At 45.6% G+C, this 22,505-nt stretch overlaps 1 protein-coding gene across 3 annotated transcripts in view; it reads left to right on the top strand.

Annotated features, from left to right (window-relative positions):
- The first annotated feature begins 511 nt into the window (after positions 1-511).
- The window catches only part of lnx1 (ligand of numb-protein X 1), a 103,806-nt gene continuing 81,812 nt past the window's right edge, over positions 512-22,505 (top strand). For 2 of the 3 annotated variants that reach the window (XM_084307361.1, XM_084307359.1), the window contains exons 1-2: positions 512-659; positions 15,576-16,111. In XM_084307361.1, coding sequence (XP_084163487.1) covers positions 15,687-16,111 — 425 coding nt within the window. In that variant the 5' untranslated portion in view covers positions 512-659; positions 15,576-15,686. Of the gene's footprint in view, positions 660-1,340; positions 1,466-15,575; positions 16,112-22,505 lie in introns of those variants that run through there. The other variant, XM_084307360.1, reaches the window with a different exon arrangement.

Here is a 22,505-nt window from a genome sequence, read left to right as displayed (position 1 = left end):
CAAATGAGTGTGTGGGCCTTATTTACCAGAGGGCAAAAGGCATCTCAGACGAGAATCCCTTTGATGATGTTTAGTTTGATTGATTGATTTCCAATGGCGTATTTAGCAACAGTATAAGCAAATACAGTAAATTGGGGTTTCTGCTCCATGCTCTGGGTGTCCCACTTACATGGCAGCACATCGTCTGCGGGGGCGGCTAAACTCCCTACCTGCTCGTGATGAAACACATGCAGTGTTCCACGAATTTCACATCCGGAACCCCCCTCAGTGGCCGATGATGACATGAAACTTGCTTCTGCCCACGTCTGAGTCATAGATTATAACAAAGGGGAAAAAACACCATTATGTGACCACATGGGTCTGAACTCCAATTTCAAGTGCCTCGTGAAAGATTCAACTCTGTGCGCGTCACCGTCTGACTCACGGTAAAGGACGTCATTCTTGTCTCCGCTGCCGTCTGTCCGTTCTCTCGAGGCACCTGTGGCTCGCCCACTTCTTGGTTCAAAGAGAAGACGCTAATGATGGAAATGCGCAGAAAAACCACAACCGAAGTTACAGGATAACACTTGTTTTGTACAAAGTCAGAGTCACGCGCGCAGGTTTACAAAAGCGAGGACTCAGGGGGAAAAGGCAAGAGAAAAAAGAACACAGGAAGCTCGGTAAGCGGAAAGCACGATCCTGTCTGTACTGTAAACACACAACACACACCAGGGTAGGCTTATCTGAGCTTGAAACTTGTCTGTAATTGTCCTCAGATTATGGGTTTGCTGGTAGGAAGACGTGCTCCAACATAGTCCTAACATAGTTCTTGTACAAATAGCTTCCAGGGAAATACTCACGTGGGTGTATGTAAACATTAATGAAGGGGATTGTTTTTATTTCTGGTATGAAGGGTCGTGTCAGAGCCTGCGTTACTTAGCCCAAAGTACTTGGTATTCCTGCCTTCTCTCCCGTTCTCTCCCCTCTCTTCTATTACCGTCATTTGTCTCTGCTGGCTCCCAGAGCAGGTTTGGGCAGTTCCCTTGTTTACCTTTTTTTCCCCCTGGCTCCTCCCACTGCCACTTCCTGATCACCTTGGACGGGTTGAGGTGAGCTGTCTAACAGGCCCCCACAGTCTGTCCTCGTGCTCCGGGTCGCAGAATTCCCTGCAGACCGACGGACGGATAACATTACTTCACCGAAGGTGGATAGCCAATCAACAGGGGCTCTGTGACTGGGACAAAGTCCTCTTTAGGCACTCTTCTCTCTCTCTCTCTCTCTCTCTCTCTCTCTCTCTCTCTCTCTCTCTCTCTCTCTCTCTCTCTCTCTCTCTCTCTCTCTCTCTCTCTCTCTCTCTCTCTCTCTCTCCACCTTCCTCCCCCTCTTACCCTGTGCTAGATCTAATGTTACACCCTCTCGTGTAGAGTATTACCTGGCCAGGTGAGCTAACTGCTTCACTGAAAGTCAACGTCGCTCAGGAAGTCCTGTAAGTATATTTATTGGTCAAGCTCTTCACTCTCAAGAGAGCAAAGTACAATTGTGTTTTTTTTTAAACTGGATTTGTGTAGAATAACTGCTCCGAAGGTGAACGTTTGTCTTGCTAATTAGGAAGAGGACATTGTCATGTAATGCTTCTTGCCTGACGGTATATTTGCATGGGCTAGATTCATTTGCATCATCTCTCTGTTGTGAACAGAATGTGAGTGGGCTCTTTTACCTTGGATGGTGCGTGTGTGTGTGTGGGGGGGGGGGGGGGGGGGGGTCTGTCTGTCTGTCTGTGTGTTGCTGTTTCTATTTGTGTGTGTGTGTGTGTGTGTGTGTGTGTGTTGTGTGTGTGTGTGTGTGTGTGTGTGTGTGTGGTGTGGGGGGGGGGGGGTCTGTCTGTCTGTCTGTGTGTTGCTGTTTCTATTTGTGTGTGTGTGTGTGTGTGTGTGTGTGTGTGTGTGTGTGTGTGTGTGTGTGTGTGTGTGTGTGTGTGTGTGTGTGTGTGTGTGTGTGTGTGTGTGTGTGTGTGTGTGTGTGTGTGTGTGTGTGTGTGTGTGTGTGTGTGTGTGTGTGTGCGTGCACGTGCATGCGTGCGTGCGTGTGTGTGTGTGTGTATGCATGCACTCTTGCTTATGTGCATAATATAATATAATAATATATACTTGATGTCATCCCATGTGTGTGTGTGTATTTGTGTGACCTCTTACTCTTTGTGTGTACTGTAAGAAAAAAAAGCTGCAAGAAAACGGTAAAAGTCTGGCATCAATGGTTTCCAAATACTTACTGTCAAATTACAGTAAAATCAAATACATTTACATATTACAACCTTTATTTAATGGTTAATATTTTGATAAATAGGTAATTTACTGTATTTTTATGGCATTTACACTTAAAGTAGAAAAACAAAAGTAATCTGTAAAATAATAGTGAATTTCCTGTGAAAATATTTTTTACAGTGTAGAGATGCTTCATGGAGGCTCCACAGCTGTCTCCTGCCCTCTATGCTCTCAGACTGAAGTGTCAGTGGTGCCTCACACACACACACACACACACACACACACACACACACACACACACACACACACACACACACACGCACACACACTGGAGATCACTAATGAAGTCTGAGATGGCCCAGCACACACACACACACACACATAGTACAAGCATACACCGACACATGCAAACACACACACACACATAGTACAAGCATACACCGACACATGCAAACACACACACACACATAGTACAAGCATACACCGACACATGCAAACACACACACACACATAGTACAAGCATACACCGACACATGCAAACACACACACACACATAGTACAAGCATACACCGACACATGCAAACACACACACACACATAGTACAAGCATACACCGACACATGCAAACACACACACACACACATAGTACAAGCATACACCGACACATGCAAACACACACACACACATAGTACAAGCATACACCGACACATGCAAACACACACACACACATAGTACAAGCATACACCGACACATGAAACACACACACACACATAGTACAAGCATACACCGACACATACAAACACACACATAGACATAGTATAAGACAAGTATACACTGACACATGCAAACACACACACATATACTGTATATACGTAATGCAAACACAAACACACACACACACACACACACAAAACGCAAACACAAATACACACATGCACACAATGTGAGCAACTACACACACATTGTGGGAGAAATGTTCCCAGATCAATCAATGTAGACAGTCAGGTAGGCTTGATAAACATAGGTTTAATACACCAAAATAGCTTCAGGTAAATCAAAGAGTTACAGCGGATGACTCAGAGTGAACACTGGCCGAGTGTGTCCAGACTGAGCTCCAGATTGACGATATTGGTTACATTATATACAGGAGAAGTGAGAGGTGTGTCCATTGTCTTGGGGTAGCTAGTAGTTGGACTGGAAAGGTGAGTGGTTGGTCTGTTCTGGGGTTTCGGGTCCATGAAGAGGGGGGTGACGTGTTTTGGGGTGGTTTTTCTGGAATGGTGAGTTGTGTGGTTTGTTCTGCTCCGTGGGGGGGGGGGGGGCTTGGGGTGGTGAAGGGGGGGGGGGGGGGGTCGAAGGTTAGACAGGTTTAGACAGAATTTGGTTGTTGGGGTACAATGCGCTGTCTGTCAGGGAGGGGGTAATTACAATTTGGGGTGGCGGGGGAGATACAGTTATTCCACAACATACAAACAGAAAGCACACACAAGTATACATACACAGTTACACACACACATACACAGTGCTAAAAAGGTCTTGAGAGGGCAAGGATTACACATCCCCGTGGGTCAATCCTAAATGGAGCCAGGAATTGTTGCTATCAACACCTATTTGTTTGTATGATATCTGGGTGGCTGAAGGGTCAAGGCTTTGGAATGAGAATGTAATGTCCATACTCTGAGTTAAGTTATGCGCCTGCAGCATGTGCTGTACGGTAGAAACGTGTGTTACATAACCAGAAATGTATGGACTTTTGTCCTCCAAGCATAGAGAAAATTTTTGACACGATGCCTACTTCAACTTCATGCTTTTCATGTGTGCCTTCCATGTGGCTACAGTATGAGTAAAAGCACTCACTTCTGTGAAATATGTTGGGATATCAGGGAGTCGGGGAGGGTGTACTAATTGCTCCTGGAGCTCTGAGCAGTGTTCCTCTTTCCCTCTACAGGGCAGTTCAAACACAGCTCTAATCATCCTCCACACACATGTGCTTATTTGTCCGGTTGATGGTTAATCACTTGAGTTTCTGTCACTGTTAAGTCTGAGTTTCTGTTAAGTGGGCGTTCAGTTAAAACATGGCTTTCTGGAATGTTCTCTGTGTCTGAGACATGTCCCAACAGCCCTGACTGTTCTATTCAGACACCACTGTTAGAGCACCGTGGGCCTGACTCCAGGCTGGTCTACAGTGTGCTGCTTGTTCAGCCTGGTGATTGTGTCCTATAGGCTCTGGTCCCATCACAGGCTTCTCGGAATAGTCATGTTGATTCAGGTGCATTGGTCAGGTTGCGTTGGCTTCATTGATCTTCATGATCTGATTATAAACGGATGCGTTGAGGAACATATTCTTCATCAGTGCTCCTACTCTGTTTAACACATACCAGAGCTGAGCTGAAACTTGTAAGAAAAGGCCTTTGCCTGTGCTTGTTCCTGGGTTGGGGCGTCCATACCATGGCCCTGTCATAGTGTGTTGCTGTAACATTATTATTGACTGTATGTCTTCAGCCAGAGGGGAATCTGTCTGAAAGTGAGACCACATCTCTCATAATTATTCATTTATTAATGCCACCTGCATTATTTATACTACCGCTAAGTCATTTTAAATGATTGTCTCACGTAACATCGAATGATAAAAGATAAAAGATCAATGCAGTAGTGTTCATCTAAAACAATTAACGCCGTAATAAAACTGTTACACTTTAGCTGATTCTCTGCGCTGCTCATACATGTGTCTGGTGTCAGTGTGGGCTGGGCTGGGCTGGGCTGGGCTGGGCTGGGCTGGGCTGGGCTGGGCTGGGCTGGGCTTGGCTGGGCTGGGCTGGGCTGGGCTGGGCTGGGCTGGGCTGGGCTGGGCTGGGCTGGGCTGGGCTGGGCTGGGCTCTGAGGGTGTGTTTGTGTGATCAGTATGTTTTTTGTTGAACTGCATGCACGTTGTATCCCCTCCCTCATGGTATCTTTAATGAGTTAGTATAATGATGGCTATTAGCTGCTGCTACGTGTGCATTTGCTATATAGAGTGTTTATCACCATCTATGCAGAAGACCTTTACATAACACCTCACTGCAAACATAAAAAATGCTGACATAAACACAGTTACCTCGTCAAAGGGTCGTTTTTCAAACACGACCATAAGGAAAGGAGCTGACTCGGCACAGCCTTGTGTCATTATTAACTCACAATCATAGAAGAGCTATGCAGAGTGTGTTAATAGCCCTATTTACTTAGGACTTAGGTCCTTAGATCACTTTTCTTTAACCCTTTCACTACCACACTACAGAAGGTTAAAAGGGCACTCGCATGAAATGTTGCCTATTTCCTGCTAAGGTAACATGGAATGATTTTTATTTATGGATTCCTCAAGATCAGGTTTCAGTTGATACTGCTGTATTCTCTCTTGTCCAGCGTTGAAATTAAAGGGGCAGTCCACCAAAATAATTAAGCAATAATACACGAGAACCCGTGGTATGTCATGAATATTGCCATGGCTGTGATGCGCCCGTAGCCACGAGAGTGAAGCTCGAGTGGGGTAGGCATCACAGATAGGCCTTTCACACCGGCCGGGCCCCGTGCCGGAGCCGGTTCCCGACCGTAATCTCGAACCGGCCGGCGCGTTCACACCGGGAATAATTGGTTCGGAACATGAAGGTGCTCAGTGTTTTCTTAGAGGGCCGAACTAAAGCCTCCGTCATGTTCCGAACCAATTATTCCCGGTGTGAACGTGCCGGCCGGTTCGAGATTACGGTCGGGAACCGGCTCCGGCACGGGGCCCGGCCGGTGTGAAAGGCCTAAGAGTGGCAATATTCATGACATACCACGGGGTCGAGTGTATTATTGCTTTTATACAGCAAGTTGCACCGTCTGGAAAAATATAGGATGAATACAGACAATTCTAGGGTCTTTTATATCAATTTCAGTGAACTTGGCGTAGAAAAATAGTTCCTAAAGATGTCTCGTTGCTATGGAATTTCAAATGGAGTATAGGCTATCAACAAGCTTGGCAACGCAAACGAATGACGTATTAGTCTCATCAGCACCTCGGACAGTTCCGGGAGTTGGGCCAGTTCAATGCCCAGGCCGTCGACCTGGTGGTGTTGAAGGATAAATTGTGGCTTATTTTCTCCAGCGTGTCCAGCGCATCCAGCTCGTCTTTCGTTGGATTGGCATATCTAATAATGCTGTTTTTCTGAATACCGGTAGATGTAGGCCCGTCCTCTTTATATATCCACTTGTTTATGGTTAACGGGTACGTTAAATCAAACGTAGCGTTGTCCGCGGAGTAGGTCATGTTGACACAGTTTCCATTGATGAATGGCAGTTGAAACTTTCTACAACATTCTAAAGCCAGCACAGTGGTATATTCATGGTGATTTAACCGTGAGTGTATCATGAATATATTCACGGTTTAGAATGCTCTCGACCAATCACAATGCGTGATCGGACCTACCTGTATAAAAATTTTAAACATATTCCCCCCTTACCCAGAGTGCCATCTATCCATCCAGCTAGTTTGTGTGTAGTCCTATGAATGAGGAGACCCAGAGCTTTCGATGGGCTTTCGAATTTCATAAAACTACACTTCCCAGCTCACACCAGCCCCTGTCAATCATCTGACTTCCAGCGTGAATTTCTTTTTTTTAACGTTATTTTCAGGATCATATCTCATGGGTCGAACAAACCTGAACGTTATTGCCATAAAATAGAATGTAGTTAGTTTCTTTACCTTTCTGTGAATGTCTGGGGGAAAAAACGCAGCTCAATCAGACAAAAAATGTCGGAGCTATTTACATTACAAAAGAGTAACTCTACTTACAGTAGATTTCATTCACGGTTTTTGCTGCCCTGTCAGGGGCGCCTGGTGGTAGGCTACTAAATACAGATTGAACTCTGCCATTGGAAAGAGGAGATTTGACCAGATCCATAGATGTGTGACTTGGCCATAATAAGGTAATTTATAGGCCTGATATTCTGTATTCATATTTCAAATAGCATGTGTCCGGATGGCAAAATTCAGTGCTGTATCTACAAAAACACCTGTAAATCATCTGCCCTTTATTCATTTGCTTAGATTTTTTGTACACTTGATCTCAAGAAGGTGCCGAATGAGTGTCGAATTTTTCACATATGGTCAATGTTAGCATGGTGTTATTCACCATCAAAGATAAAAACTATTATTCTAATTTGATATTCTCCTTTGTTTCATTACAATTTACTCAAGCCTAGTAACAGACACAATATGTCTGACACTGGGAATACCCTGAGATCCATACTGTAGATGTCCCTAGATACCAACAACATGCAAATGTACCTTGTAGAAATGGAGCAATCCATTTAATTAGGTATGTATTTTTTGGATACATGCGCGCGTGCGTGCATGTATAAGCTCTCTTGATCCTTTTAACCCTTTCACTCCCACACTACAGAAGGTTAACCGTCGGTAGTGTGATAGTAAAGGGTTAACCTTCTGTAGTGTGGCAGTGAAAGGGTTAATGGATCAACTCTTCGAACACTGCTCAACCCTTCAGCAGTGATCTACCATTTAGCCGGGAGCCTCGCGGAGATGCAGCCGGACCCACAGTCTGGTGCCTGAATCACTAATGACCTCACCTGCAGGGCAGCCTGTCCCATCTTTACCCTCTATACCTCTGACTTCTGCTTCAAGTACGTGCCACCTACAGACATTCTCCGATGACTCCTCCATCGTCAGTTACATCACGGACAACAATGAGGAGGAGCACAGAGTCCTGGTGGAGACTTTTGAAGGGTGGTGCAACAACATCCACCTTCAACTCAACATCAGCACGACCAAGGAGCTGGTGGTTGACTACTGGCAAAGCAGGAAGAGGACCCCAACTCCCATCACTATCACAGGGGAGGAGGCGGAGATGGTGGAGACCTACAAGTTCCTGGGAGTACACTTAATACAATACACAACACAATAAACAATAAACAACACAATAAACAACACAATAAACAACACAGAGGCTCTCTCCTGGGGAGACTCGGCCCTTCAACATGTGCAATAGGCTGCTGCGGTCATTTTACCAGTCCATAGTAGCCAGCATCCTCTTCTTTGCTGTGGTATGCTTGGGGGTAACATCAACTCAAGAGACAGTAACAACCTGAACAAGCTGGTGAGGAAGGCAAACTCCGTAGTGGGAGTCAAACTGGACAATCTAGAGGTGGATTCAGAGAGGAGGATGAGAGAGAAGCTTGACCCTATCCTGGAGAACCCTTCCCAGCCCCAGGAGCTAGCTAAGATGAGGAGCATATTTTGCTATAGACCCCCCCCCCCTGTTCTAACTACTGCACACATACTCTGTACCTCCCTTTGCCTGTGCTGCTACTATGCCACCTGGATTTCCCCAAGGGGATTATTAAAGGAACATCTTATTTTGAATAGGATGGGGCAAAGTCTAGTATCGAGCAGGGTTGTCAGTGATATCAGGTGACAGACTGGGGTTAACAGAAAGCTAGTAAAGCCTCTCTACACTGTGTCAGAAAGAAACAGAGGACAACTCACTGGCTTTGTTTCACCACATGTCCTTCTCTTTTATGTTTTCATGTAAAAATCAAAGGAATAGATTAAGATTAAAGATTAGAACTGGACTTTATTCATTGCACACATTGCAACGTCATGCAGCGCGCACACATGCGATGAGCAACACATAATTATAGGAACACACACATGCATTATTTTTTGGGCGGTCACAGATGAAATTTCATCTCTGCGCCTGACCCATCCCATCGTCCTTCCCCCCAAGGGCAGACATGGGCTGCTCTTCAAAGCCTGTAGCCTGGCTGATGGAGAACCCTCATATTAGTCATGTTGGTTTGGGAACTGGATTGCGGATGTGGATATTAATAGGACATTACCGGTGATCACGTTTTACGGATGTCAGGTGGTTGTGTTAGCATGACCCCAAAGCAGAGGGGAGCGGAGTCGTCCTATAGGACTGTCAGGTGGTTGTGTCAGCGAGGCGTCCTATAGGACTGTCAGGTGGTTGTGTCAGCGAGGCGTCCTATAGGACTGTCAGGTGGTTGTGTCAGCGAGGCGTCCTATAGGACTGTCAGGTGGTTGTGTCAGCGAGGCGTCCTATAGGACTGTCAGGTGGTTGTGTCAGCGAGGCGTCCTATAGGACTGTCAGGTGGTTGTGTCAGCGAGGCGTCCTATAGGACTGTCAGGTGGTTGTGTCAGCGAGGCGTCCTATAGGACTGTCAGGTGGTTGTGTCAGCGAGGCGTCCTATAGGACTGTCAGGTGGTTGTGTCAGCGAGGCGTCCTATAGGACTGTCAGGTGGTTGTGTCAGCGAGGCGTCCTATAGGACTGTGGTGCTGATGCCATCTTGTCTCCTCAGGGATTAGCAGGGAGATAATAAGCTCTGGGAGATGCTCACAGTAGTGAGTGTGTCTTCTGAATCTAAATGACCGTGAGCGGGTGTATATCGCTAGGTTGCGTGTGTGTGTATGTGTGTGTGTGTGTGTGTGTGTGTGTGCGTGTGTGTGTGTGTGTGTGTGTGTGTGTGTGTGTGTGTGTGTGTGTGTGTGTGTGTGTGTGTGTGTGTGTGTGTGTGTGTGTGTGTGTGTGTGTGTGTGTGTGTGTGTGTGTGTGTGTGTGTGTGTGTGTGTGTGTGTGTGTGTGTGTGTGTGTGTGTGTGTGTGTGTGTGTGTGTGTGTGTGTGTGTGTGTGTGTGCGTGCGTGCGTGCGTGCGTGCGTGCGTGCGTGCGCGTGTGTGTGTGTGTCTGATCTCAATTCCTGATCAAGGTTATTGTAGTTATTATGTATGGTGCCTTCTTATGGTATTCCAGACATGTGTTACCTGACTTGAGTAGATTCTGCTCCCCCTAATCCCCTCATCACAAACTTCCAATATGTCTCCCAGGAGGGAGGTACGATAGAACCAATGTTTGAAAATACTTTTCTTTTTTCTCTCTCTCTCTCTGTTCTGTTCTAGTCTAAATCAAATCACAGGGGGTATAGATCAAACCACCTTCATTTTTTTTTTTTAAATGTATTCAACTTTGAAATGTCCTCTTTTCATATATGCTCGGTTGTTCTCTCTCTCTCTCTCTCTCTCTCTCTCTCTCTCTCTCTCTCTCTCTCTCTCTCTCTCTCTCTCTCTCTCTCCCCCTCTCTGTCACCTCCTCCCGTCAGTCTGTCTGTGGTGGACATGAAAGTGCTGTGTTGAGATCAGGGCCGGCCTCTGCTCAGACACAGCAGGTTCTGCTGAGCAGGAAGAAACAGGATCTTCACAGCAGCCTTCAGTGGGAAGGTTCAAACTTTGTTACGACTGTTCTGTCTTTCCTTATTAGCCCCCGATCCCCCATACGCACCACAGAGTCTGAGCACCTATCGTTGTCACAGCCCACTACGCTCTATCTTCTATGGCTTATGTTAGGTAGGAGGAGGACCTGTTTGTGTCAAGTCTTTATGGTCACATCTCAAGCAAAAGAGGAAAGAGTCAAGTCTCAAGTCATCCTTTAGTCCTTCGAGTCCGAGCCTCCAGTCTCCAGCCCTGCTAGATGATCTGAATGCTTTTGTATTTACATGCATCAGCTAAACAGTTCCATCATGTGTGGTGTCAGCCCCTGTCTGTGGTGTCAAGAGAAGAGAATCAAGAGGTTTATTTGTCACATACATACCAGGGCATACAGTGAAATGCGGGTGGCCATGCCCGCATCGATTGTGCAATAATACAATAGACATAGAATAATACAATAATAAAATAGACATAAAAGAAAAAAAAGAAAAAAGGTAAGACTTAAGATGTGCATGATAAAATTACATGCTAAATACCTGAGAGGGCACTGGTTCTTATGTACACTACTATACAATATACAATTTTAGCTCCGTCATTATTATACTTAATGTATCTAACCTATATTATACAAGAGCCACATCTGTTCTTTCCAGTGATTTTTTATATACCTCATTCCTTTAAAGTGACTTTTCCATTATTTAAAGTGACATTTTGTTTAAAGTGATAGTTTAAAGCGGTTGCAGCATGAGTGTGTGTGTGTGTGTGTGTGTGACGTGTGTGTGTGTGTGTGTGTGTGTGTGTGTGTGTGTGTGTGTGTGTGTGTGTGTGTGTGTGTGTGTGTGTGTGTGTGTGTGTGTGTGTGTGTATGTGTATGTGTATGTGTGTGTGTGTGTGTGTGTGTGTGTGTGTGTGTGTGTGCTCATGTGTACTTGTGAGTGGAGAGTTCAATGTTCAGTGTTCTGATGGCCTGGGGGAAGAAGCTGAGCCGGAGTCTCTCTGTTCTCGTAGCGTGTGTACGTAGGCGCTTGCCTGACCGCAGCAGCTTAAACAGGCTGTTGTTGGGGTGGTGAGGGTCTTTCATAATTCTGCAGGCTCTGGATTTGCACCTCCTGTTAAGTCCTGCAGGGGTGGTAGTGCAATACCCGTAGTACGCTCTGCTGAGCGCACCACTCTCTGGAGTGCCTTCCTGTCCTGTGCCGTGCTGTTTCCAAACCAGGCAGTGATGTTTCCAGTCAAGATGCTCTCTACAGCCCAGGAATAGAAGGAGTGGAGTATCTTCCCCGATACTCTGAACTTCCTTAACTGTCTCAGGTGATAGAGGCGCTGTTTCGCCTTTTTCACCACAGAATCTATGTGTGTTGACCATGTCAGGTCCTCTATGATGTGGACTCCCAGGTACTTAAAACTGCTCACCCTGTCCATGATAGCCCCGTTTATCCACAGTGGCGTGTGTGTCCCCTGCTCTCCTAATATCCACAATCAGCTCTTTGGTTTTACCAATGTTCAGGAGTAGGCTGTTATCCCGGCAACAGCGTGCCAGTTCATCAACCTCCTCCCGGTAGGCCTTCTTGTCATCTTTAAAGATTAGCCCCACCACCACAGTGTCGTCCGCAAACTTCACTATGGAGTTGGAGCTGAACCTGGCCACACAGTCGTGTGTGTACAGTGAGTACAGCAGGGGGCTCAGAACGCAGCCCTGGGAGGACCCGAATGGTCTTGCCTGCATCGATTGTGCAATAATACAATAGACATAGAATAACACCACAGACATACACCACAGACATAGCCCCTGTGGTGTCAGCCCCTGTCTGTGGTGTCAGCCCCTGTCTGTGGTGTCAGCCCCTGTCTGTGCACATTAACGTCTCCGGATACACAATAAGATGTAAAGGGAAAACTCCAACATTTTGGGAAATTAGCTTATTTGCCATCTACCCTGGAGTTAGACAAGAAGATACATACCTTTTTCTTCTCTGTGCATACAGTAGGAGTAGGAAGACGTTGGGAACTAGGCTAATGGAGGAACCTACTTCCAGTGACTGACACTAAGCTAGGCTAACAGTGCGCGTCTTCCTACTCCTACTTCATGCACAGAGAAGAAAAAAGGTATGTATCTTCTTGTCTAACTCCAGGGTAGATGGCAAATAAGCTCATTTCCCAAAATGTTGGAGTTTTCCTTTAAGGAAGTTCATAGCTTGTTAGGCCGTTTATATCGATTAAGAGTTTGAGATGGTGTCCCTTGGCTGAACCTCATGTTCCCTTACATTTCTGCAAGCATTGGCATAATTTACATCACCAGAACCCTATGTACACTCTCTCCTTTCATATCTGCTAGATGTGAGAGAAAACTTGCTATGCTAACAGTGTTCTAAACATTAGACCCAGTACAGAGTCCAGCAGAGTTTAGTTTAGTTTATGGGTCCATTCTACGAGTGTGTATTTAAAAACCCTCCAGTATTCTCACGTTGTGAATGTAGCGCCTCATTAAGCAGCCAAAGCCCGACAGTTGGTCCAGAATATGTAACGCCGGGGATGCCAGCAAGACGGGCGTTGCCAGGGTGACGTGTTTCTGACTGTGTCCATCTGTTCGTGCCTGTGTGCTCGGCGGCGAGACCGCCTGTTTTTTAGAAGTGACGCGAGTGTCGTGGCACGTTGTCAATCTGAAAGCTAAACAAAACATCAACAATAACAATGAATCAAGTTCAAGTTTCAAGTTTTGTTTTATTTGTCACACATACGGTACATGTACATTACAGTGAAATGCTTGGTTCTGTATGAACCCCCTGAGATTGCGCTTCATACAGTAACAAGTAAAAAGAATAAGGCCAAACACTATACAAAATATACAATATACAAACTAAAGTACAACCTAAAGTACAGAATGCAAACAATGAAGTACAGAATGCAGCTTTTGTTTTATGCAAAAATGCTATATGAGGTAGGGATGTAGTGCAAATCTTTTAGTAATAAATATGTTATGATGAGTGCATTTATATATTCTTAAACATCCCTATCAACTGTATGACGTATATCACGCCGGTTAGGGTACCTTATGTACAGTATACTGCACATGTGTATACTGCATACTTTACTTACTCATAGTATATATTTAGATTCTAGTATTTATTGTAACAGTAATAACTGTATAATATAACTGATAGGGCATACAGACCCTCATCTGCACCTCTGATTACACTGCCTACTTGCCCATATGCGTATATTCAGAGGTAATTATATTGTTTACACTGCCTATTTTAACTTTTCTACTGTACTATGATTTTATTGCCTGTACTGTATATATGTCTTCTACTATTACCATGCCCATACCTGTACCTCCTCCCCCATGCTGCTATGATGCCTGAATTTCCCCAAGGGAATAAAGGAATATCTTACAGTATCTTATCTTATCTTATCTCTAGAAAAAACTATTGCTTCAAGGAAGGGTTCAGTTCAGTTCAGTTATTTTTTATTTCGGGCTTTGGACACATAACAACGGTCATTTCATAAATCACCAAAGTTTTACCAGCTGCTATTACAGAATTGTCCAATTGTCCGAAAAGGGCTAGGGAGAAGCACTAGGCTTGTTGGGCCCTACCCCTGAAGACTTACGTTTCATTTATTTTTATTTTTATTTTTTTTATTTACATACATACATAGTAGATACATATAGTACACATTTCAGTGCACACATATAGTACACATTACAGTACACATTACAGTATAGTATACCTGCAGTATATAATAGTATATATAATAGTATATAGTACATAATAGTGTATACAGCACATATATAATGTGATGTGAGATATATACAGTAGTACATGATATATACAATACAATATAGTACCATAATATAATAGTACATACTGCAAATATAGTTCAATATAATATACAAATGAATTATAATATGATTATATAATGTGATATGATATACGTATTTATTATTATTAAGGGTAAAGATAGCGGTGTATCAGAAAGTGAAAAAACATCAGAAGCTCAGCATTGGGACATTGGATATTGATATGTGGATTGTGTGGCATGTTGGGAGTGGGTGGAATGTACTGAATATGATATCAACAGTATTTTCTCTATGAATGTGTTTAATTTGTTTGCATAATGCCCAAGTAAAGGAATGTGAACATAGCATGGCTTTGAATTTGGGCTTGGTACTCTTGAATAATGATCTATGTTGCTACTGTATATTACAGGCTGCAATGTTGTTTAAATTTATTTTTACTGTTGGATGAATGTGTGTACTGTACATGTCTTTGTACAATAATAATAATAATAACAATAACAATGAAAATGCACTGTGAAACATTTGAAAGTGTCACACGCGCAGTGCATTAAAGTGACGTATATTTTCTTTGCTTTGCGATGCAGTGAGTGTGAGTGCTGGGAGACTTATCTTCTCTCTGTCTCAGTGCTCTTTGCTACTGAGATGACGAGTATTAATGTTTCTATATCCAGAGAAAGAAATTACTTTCTCAGTGGTTCGATATCAAGCCTCTGAGAATCAAAAGCACTGAAATGGGAGAAAAAAAGTTGTTAGTACTGCTGTGAGCTCCACCGTGTCTCTGATGCTTATCGTGTGTGTGTGTGTGTGTGTGTGTGTGTGTGTGTGTGTGTGTGTGTGTGTGTGTGTGTGTGTGTGTGTGTGTGTGTGTGTGTGTGTGTGTGTGTGTGTGTGTGTGTGTGTGTGTGTGTGTGTGTGTGTGTGTGTGTGTGTGTGTGTGTGTGTGTGTGTGTGTGTGTGTGTGTGTGTGTGTGTGTGTGTGTGTGTGTGTGTGTGAATAACGATTCTTGTTGTCATTCTCTGCACGGTGAAAGCAGCTTATGAACAGTTTCACACTTTGTCTGCCTGACATGATAACCATGACCGTTTCTTCCCTCTCTCCCTCTCCCCTCTGTCCCTCTTTCCCCACCCCCTCCGTCCCTCTCTCCCTCCCTCTCCCTCCCTCCCTCCCTCCCTCCCTCCCTCCCTCCCTCCCTCCCTCCCTCCCTCCCTCCCTCCCTCCCTCCCTCCCTCCCTATCCCTCTCTCCCTCCCTCCCTCTCTCTCTCTCTCTCTCTCCTCCTCACACAGTCCCCTACTACTGAATTCTCACCACAACCAATGTTACACAGAGATAGCTGAGCCCCCCCAACCCCGCCCCCCCCCCCCTACATGAACAGCCAGGAAGTATCCTGAGTCGCCATGGCAACGGCCGCCACATCCACCCCGCCTCTTTCCCCACCTGACTACAGTGTGTGTGGGGTGGCGTCCCCGCCCCCTAGCCTGTGCTCGTCCTGCGCCCAGAGACACCTGCTGGAGGAGAACCACGAGTACCTCTACAAGGACGAGGTGGACGATGACCTCATCTGCCATATCTGCCTGCAGCCCCTCATCAGACCCCTGGACACGCCCTGCGGACACACCTACTGCCAGGAGTGTCTCACCAGCTTCCTGCTGGAGAGCGACTTCTGCCCCGTGTGTCGCACGCCCCTCATGCTTCAGACCTGCAGGAAGTCCAGCGTGCTGGTGCACAAGCTGTTGGACAAGCTGATGGTGGCCTGTCCCCTTGCCGAACACTGCAGCGACACCTTGCCCCGCGGCGAGCTGGAGGCGCACTTCAAGAGCAGGTAGGAGACACACTCACTGCACCGACACCTTGCCCCGCGGCGAGCTGGAGGCGCACTTCAAGAGCAGGTAGGAGACACACTCACTGAACCGACACCTTGCCCCGCGGCGAGCTGGAGGCGCACTTCAAGAGCAGGTAGGAGACACACTCACTGAACCGACACCTTGCCCCGCGGCGAGCTGGAGGCGCACATCAAGAGCAGGTAGGAGACACACTCACTGCACCGACACCTTGCCCCGCGGCGAGCTGGAGGCGCACATCAAGAGCAGGTAGGAGACACACTCACTGGAACCACACCCGGATCAAAGAGTATTCCCAAATCATTCTTAGATGGATTGTATTTGTCAGCTATTTAGTGAACCAGCATGGCTGGATTGGACTTGTACACAGGATATAGGGAGTGGCAGGAGGTCAAAACAATCACAGGAAAGTCAACTAATTTCACCTGAAAATTTATCTGAATTTCACCTCAATCATGTCTGTTCAACTTCACCCATCTGCATGTCCAAACATTTTTTATTTTTTATTTTTTTAACTTTATTTTTTAGCGTTTTTATCGCTTTTCTGGTCAAGCATGACCGACAGAAACAGGTTGAAATGGGATGTAGAGCAGGGGAAGACATTCTGAGAAATGACGGCGTGTCTGGGAATCGAACTCGTGTCCTCCAGATCCGTGACGAGCACGGTTTTCCCCGACGCAGAAATAGCGCCGAGATATGCGGTGAGCTACGGGAGCTCCCCCCAAACAGTTTTTTTTTTATTGCAACTACTATTTGACCCAGATGTGACTGTAGCTAAACAATGAACATTATCTCTGTACAGACTGGCACAGCAGGTTCGTTTACCCTAACAGTCCTTGACGAAGCTAAAACTGTCAGAGCCAATTATATCTTGGCACATTTAGCAACTCATCTCTTAATTGTGTCCATCGCTGTAGGTTAGAGATGTAATCAGCGCTTATGTAAAACAAACAAATGTTGGTATTGTAATGTCTTCCACAGATACGTGGTGCTTCACTTGTGTTACTGTTAACTATCCCTCCCGGCTCATTTCTCTTGCCTGTTGAAGGTATCTGCCATGACCTCCCTTCTAACAGCACCGCACTCTGTTACCATTCCTTATTAGCTCCTCCGCTCCCAATGGGGAGAGCGCTGCTGGCTTTCATCTGAACTAGCCTCCAACTCCTCTGTTTACATATCATTAAAAGCCAGTACTTTGGTTTTCTCTGGTTGGTTTGGCCCTGTTTTCATTAGCGCTCATTAACACTGCCATAGCCCAAAGGGATAATGAATGCATCTAGACACGTATCACCCTTGGAGAGCCTATGCAGCACGTTCTGTAGAGTACATAGTATTTCCTGCCATATCCACCCTGCATGTTATAGCATCTACAGAAGAAACCCTAAAGTCTTCCCTCCCCCTTTCCCTGTCCCTCTTTACCTCTCTATCTCTCTCTACCTCTACCTCTCTCTACCTCTCTGTCTCTCTCTCTCTACCCCTCCCTCTCTCTACCTCTCTCTCTACCTCTCTCTCTACCCCTCTCTCTCTCTCTACCTCTCCCTCTCTCTACCTCTCTCTCTATCTCTACCTGTCTCTCTCTACCTCTCTCTCTACCTCTCCCTCTATCTGCCTCTCCCTCTCTCTACCTCTCCCCTTTTATTTTCTCTCTTTTCCGGTTGCCCTGGTACGTTGTTTTCCTGGGCTCTCCTTGTCACACCTCTTCCCGTCCTCCATCCATCCATCCATCCATCCATCCATCCATCCATCCATCCATCCATCCATCCATCCATCCATCCATCCATCCATCCATCCATCCATCCATCCATCCATCCATCCATCCATCCATCCATCCAGCCCCCCCCCCTCTCTCTCTCTCTCTCTCTCTCTCTCTCTCTCTCTCTCTCTCTCTCTCTCTCTCTCTCTCTCTCTCTCTCTCCTCTCACTCTTGTTTCCTTCCCTTCTCTTTCATGTAGCATGAGTCTTTTAATGAGATGGGGGAGCGCTGAGTGGGGCTCCCTGTGGAGACTGTCCTGAGCTTATCTCCCACAGTGAGAGGGTGTTATCTGTGGAGGTGCGGGGCCAGGTCCAGAGGGTGTGATGTCCAGTGGAACTGCACCTGCTGAAGGTGTCCTCTGTGGTGTCGTGGGTAAAATAACAGAGGATGCCAAATAAAATATGTTATAAAAAATTATATATGTTATTAATATTTTTTATATATATGTGTCCATCACTGTAGCAAAGAAAAGAAATTCAAATACATGATTTTCAAAGTATTTATTTGCAATGCTATAAATGCGGTATCTGATCAAATTCAAATACTTCTGGCACTCATTTGCCTCCATATTAGTGTCCAGTGTTGGTGCTACTGTACAGCAGGTGGTGTGTGTGTGTGTGTGTGTGTGTGTGTGTGTGTGTGTGTGTGTGTGTGTGTGTGTGTGTGTGTGTGTGTGTGTGTGTGTGTGTGTGTGTGTGTGTGTGTGTGTGTGTGTGTGTGTGTGTGTTATAGTAAATGTAACATGCAAGGGCCAATACATTTACTGGTAAATTTTTTATTCACCAACTCTGTGGAGAATAACAACCAGCAAATGTACATATTTATGGACGGGTGGTAAATGAGACCCTTTCCTATGGGCAAACTGGTCAAAGTAAAATGGCAAATGATGCATTTATATAGAGCTTTACAATTTTTGTTCCTCACATTTTACCAATTCACTCACACATTCACCAACAGCAGAGGCAACCATGCAATGTGTCAACCAATTAGAGGTTAAGTGTCTTGCTAAATGACACTTCAACACGCTATCCGGGAGGAGCGATTTAACCAGTGAGCATATACTGGTTAAATCGGGTTGAAAATGCATATCACACTGGTGTGATGATCTCACACAGTCCTTGAGACGTGAATGTATACAGTTAGCAAGAAATTATATTATTATATATTAAGTATAATTCACTGTTTCACACACCTGTACCATAATGGATGTCGAAGTAAAGGTTTGACCTTTTATTTCTGTCAACCAGTGACAAAATAAAACATACTGGTAGTTTCTTCTGTTGGGCCACCAGGAGCCACAAGAACAACCGGAAATGAAGTGAAAATATCCAATAGAATTTATCATCTGATCATACAATCAGTACAAACGTGTTGAGCCATCAGCTTGGCCAACATTGACCAACAACGTTGCCTGGAACTTTGGCACCATTAGGCACTGCTCCAGAATCCACAGGTCCATTGTCTTGGGCTCTGGTGACTGAGGTGGCACTGCCTTAGCTACGGCCAACATTGCTCAGCAACAAGTCATGCTTTGTGAAGGCTGCATTCATACGGAACTGGGTGACGTTTGTAAAATATCTCTGCAAAGAGGTAGAAAACGAACAGGTGCTAATTACACTCATTATTTTACCTTAATATATTGAATAAATAATCTTCTATTAATTGTCCCTGTGACGGAGCAGCATACATACACACAGACCACATTATACCATGGAATGACAGACAATGAGTGCGGACAGTGCACATGAAAACACACACGTCATATGCTGCAGTGCAACGCACACACCAAACATTCCAAACATTCCCTCCGGTCAGCTTTCTTAGTATGTCAGAATTCTCACAATCATCCATTCCTTTTCCGTTGTCATAGCAGAATGACCGCTTGGGAGTGCTACGTTTATTCATCACATCACATACACATTGATTCACACATTGTCACGATGCATTCGCCTCTGCACTTCTCCGGCACTTCCTAGGCTAACGGGTTGGCCAAACAGAGGCACACATTTCCGCCAGGTTAAATGGGAGGGGTTGGCATGAGTCCAGGGTCACGTGAGCGACATTATTGTATCGTTTGGTATTGTACTATTTACTTGGTTATCTTTAATTAAAAAAGTTGGAAAGTATGTGTGATATAGTGGGGGATATATATTTTGTGTGTAGGAATTTGTTATTGTGTTTATTATGTACATCCTGTTTAAACCCTAGTGGGAGGGGCTATTGGATATAAGAGAGCTGCTTTGGCCCAAGGAGGTCAGTCTTGAATTGGCTGAGTTACAGTGAAGGTAACAGGAATCCGTTTGAGAACGTGTTGGTATTGCTTGTAGTGGAAGTAGTAGTGTATTTGCCTATTTAGACATTGTGTAGTGTTAAGTAGTATATTGTGTTTTGTTTTCTTTGTTTTCTCTTTTTCCACTTTTGTTAGATATAGTAAGTATAAGTGCTACAAAGGGTCAGATTAAACCGAATATATATATTTATTGCTTGATATCCCTTGTATAATATTTGTATATCGTCTGATATCCCTTGTATATTCTTTGTATATATACACGGAATATCCCTTTACCTAGGTACAAACCAGACCATAATATTCGTTCTCCTATTGGACAGCGACCCCTAGGCGCCAACGGCCATACCCCCAAGTTCGAGTTCAAAGCCACCGCCAAGGCTTGTCTCAACATGTCCAGGTTTGCGCAGTAATACGAGACAGAACTGAGGTTGGCACTAGATTATTCACCTTACGTATAAATACGGCGCAGGTGGAAAGCAGCAGCAGTTCATTCAGTTCATCATTCGTTCAAAGTATCGTTCGTTCATTACTAGTAAAGCCTTCACCACGAGTCAACGACCAAGTGAAGTGAGCAACTTTGCGTCTAAATAGAGCACTTATAACATGTGCGAATAGGATAGTACAAGTGTCAGAGTTTAGTGAAATAACGTCAAGTTCGACCTAGTTAAATGTGAAGTATAGTGCACAGGAGAATCTACACCGGCGAATGCAGAGCCTTTTCCGGCTGGATTATATTGCTTTTGGTACTGTGGCTGCTGGAGCAGAGAACCGTCTACCCCACTGCTGTGTGGGATCTACCCGTGAGGAGCATCACTCGAGCCCGTCTCTAGGAAGAGGCTGGCTGGCTTTCATCCATGCTGTCGAGCATACTTGGATTATAGCTGTTGCTTTTGTCTGCCGATCAAGGGAGTAATGTACCGCCTCCCGTAGCTGGAGCTTTTTTATTCTTCGTTGACCCAGACTTTGCATCCGAACATTCTCCTACCCTGCTGGCTTACAACCGGAGGGAACCCCCTAGTGTCTCCAGCTGACTACGAGTGTGCCTTATGTAATTCTTATGCTACAGGTGGTGTCAGTTATACCCATCTTAATATGCTCATGGACTTACGCTCTTGACCTACTTAAGTGTTCTTCGCCATATAAGCGCAATTCATAATTCTCAATATTGTAACCTATTGTTGCTGCTCTAATAATAAATACTTCTAAATATAACTTTCTTTGTTAAGCCGTATTCTTGTGTGGGTGTTCACCAGATATACCGTGTACTGTATGGCCAGTAATTAAAGTACATAACTAAGTAGTGGTTTAATAATACCATACTCTCAATACAGTCAGGGAATTGTACCCCTCAGTTACAATTGGTCCTTCGAGCCGGAGGGTATCAGTGTAATATCTAATATAATATTGATATTAACCATGGCCAGCGGTGAACACTCCCCAAGCAGCTCTCCCGAGCTAGAACGCCTGCAGCGCAGACGTCAGCCACCTCCCTATCTAGAGGCATACGCTGTCAGTCTAATACCTAGCTTTATAAAGACGTTAAATGCGGATAAAATAAATAAAGCGGATAGTCAAAGCATGTCAAATCCTACCGACCAGACGACCCTGCCAGTAGAGACCCCAGTGGGTTCTAACTAAACTGACCAAGCCCACGGGGGGGACCAGGGGGGACATGACATGACTATACCCCCAGACAACGTCAACGGGACGGTCCCCGGAGAGCTCCAGGATAAAGAAAGCGCTCCAGGGACAGAACCCGACCCACTACCAGAAGAGAAGCGCGCCCCCGGAGACGGACCTCGAGGCGCGCCCAGAGAACAGATCTCCAACGAGCACTGCCAGAAGCCGATCACCTCCGTCAGTGTCTTCCCCCAGCGAAGCGGACAAGATGCTGGCGCAGGCATTCATCGCCACCCTGGCAGCCTCCACCGAACGCGATCGACTTCAAGCGCAACAACTAAGTGAGCGCGAACATTCTACCATGGAAAGAGAACGCCTCCAGGCTCAACAGACCAGCGAGCGCGAACACGCTGCAATCGAGCGAGAGCGCTTCCAGGCGCAACAAAGGAGTGAAGACGACCGCATAAGACTGGAGACCAGACGCCTTCAGACGGAAGAGAACATTGAAAGAAGCCGCGCCGATGCACAGTGCGCCGCCGTCAATGCACAGCGCGACGCCGCCCATGCCAGCGCCAATGCACAGCGCGACGCCGCCAATGCCCAGCGCGAAGCAGTGCGCGACCGGCTGCAGGCGCAGATGATGGAACAATTGATTGCCATGGCGACACCCCCTCTCTCCGCACGGAGCTCCCGGAGATCATCACGACAAGGG

Source organism: Notolepis coatsorum (genome assembly GCF_963971535.1).
Source record: "Notolepis coatsorum genome assembly, chromosome: 2".
NCBI lineage: Eukaryota > Metazoa > Chordata > Actinopteri > Aulopiformes > Paralepididae > Notolepis > Notolepis coatsorum.
This window is presented reverse-complemented; position numbering and strand designations above follow the sequence as displayed.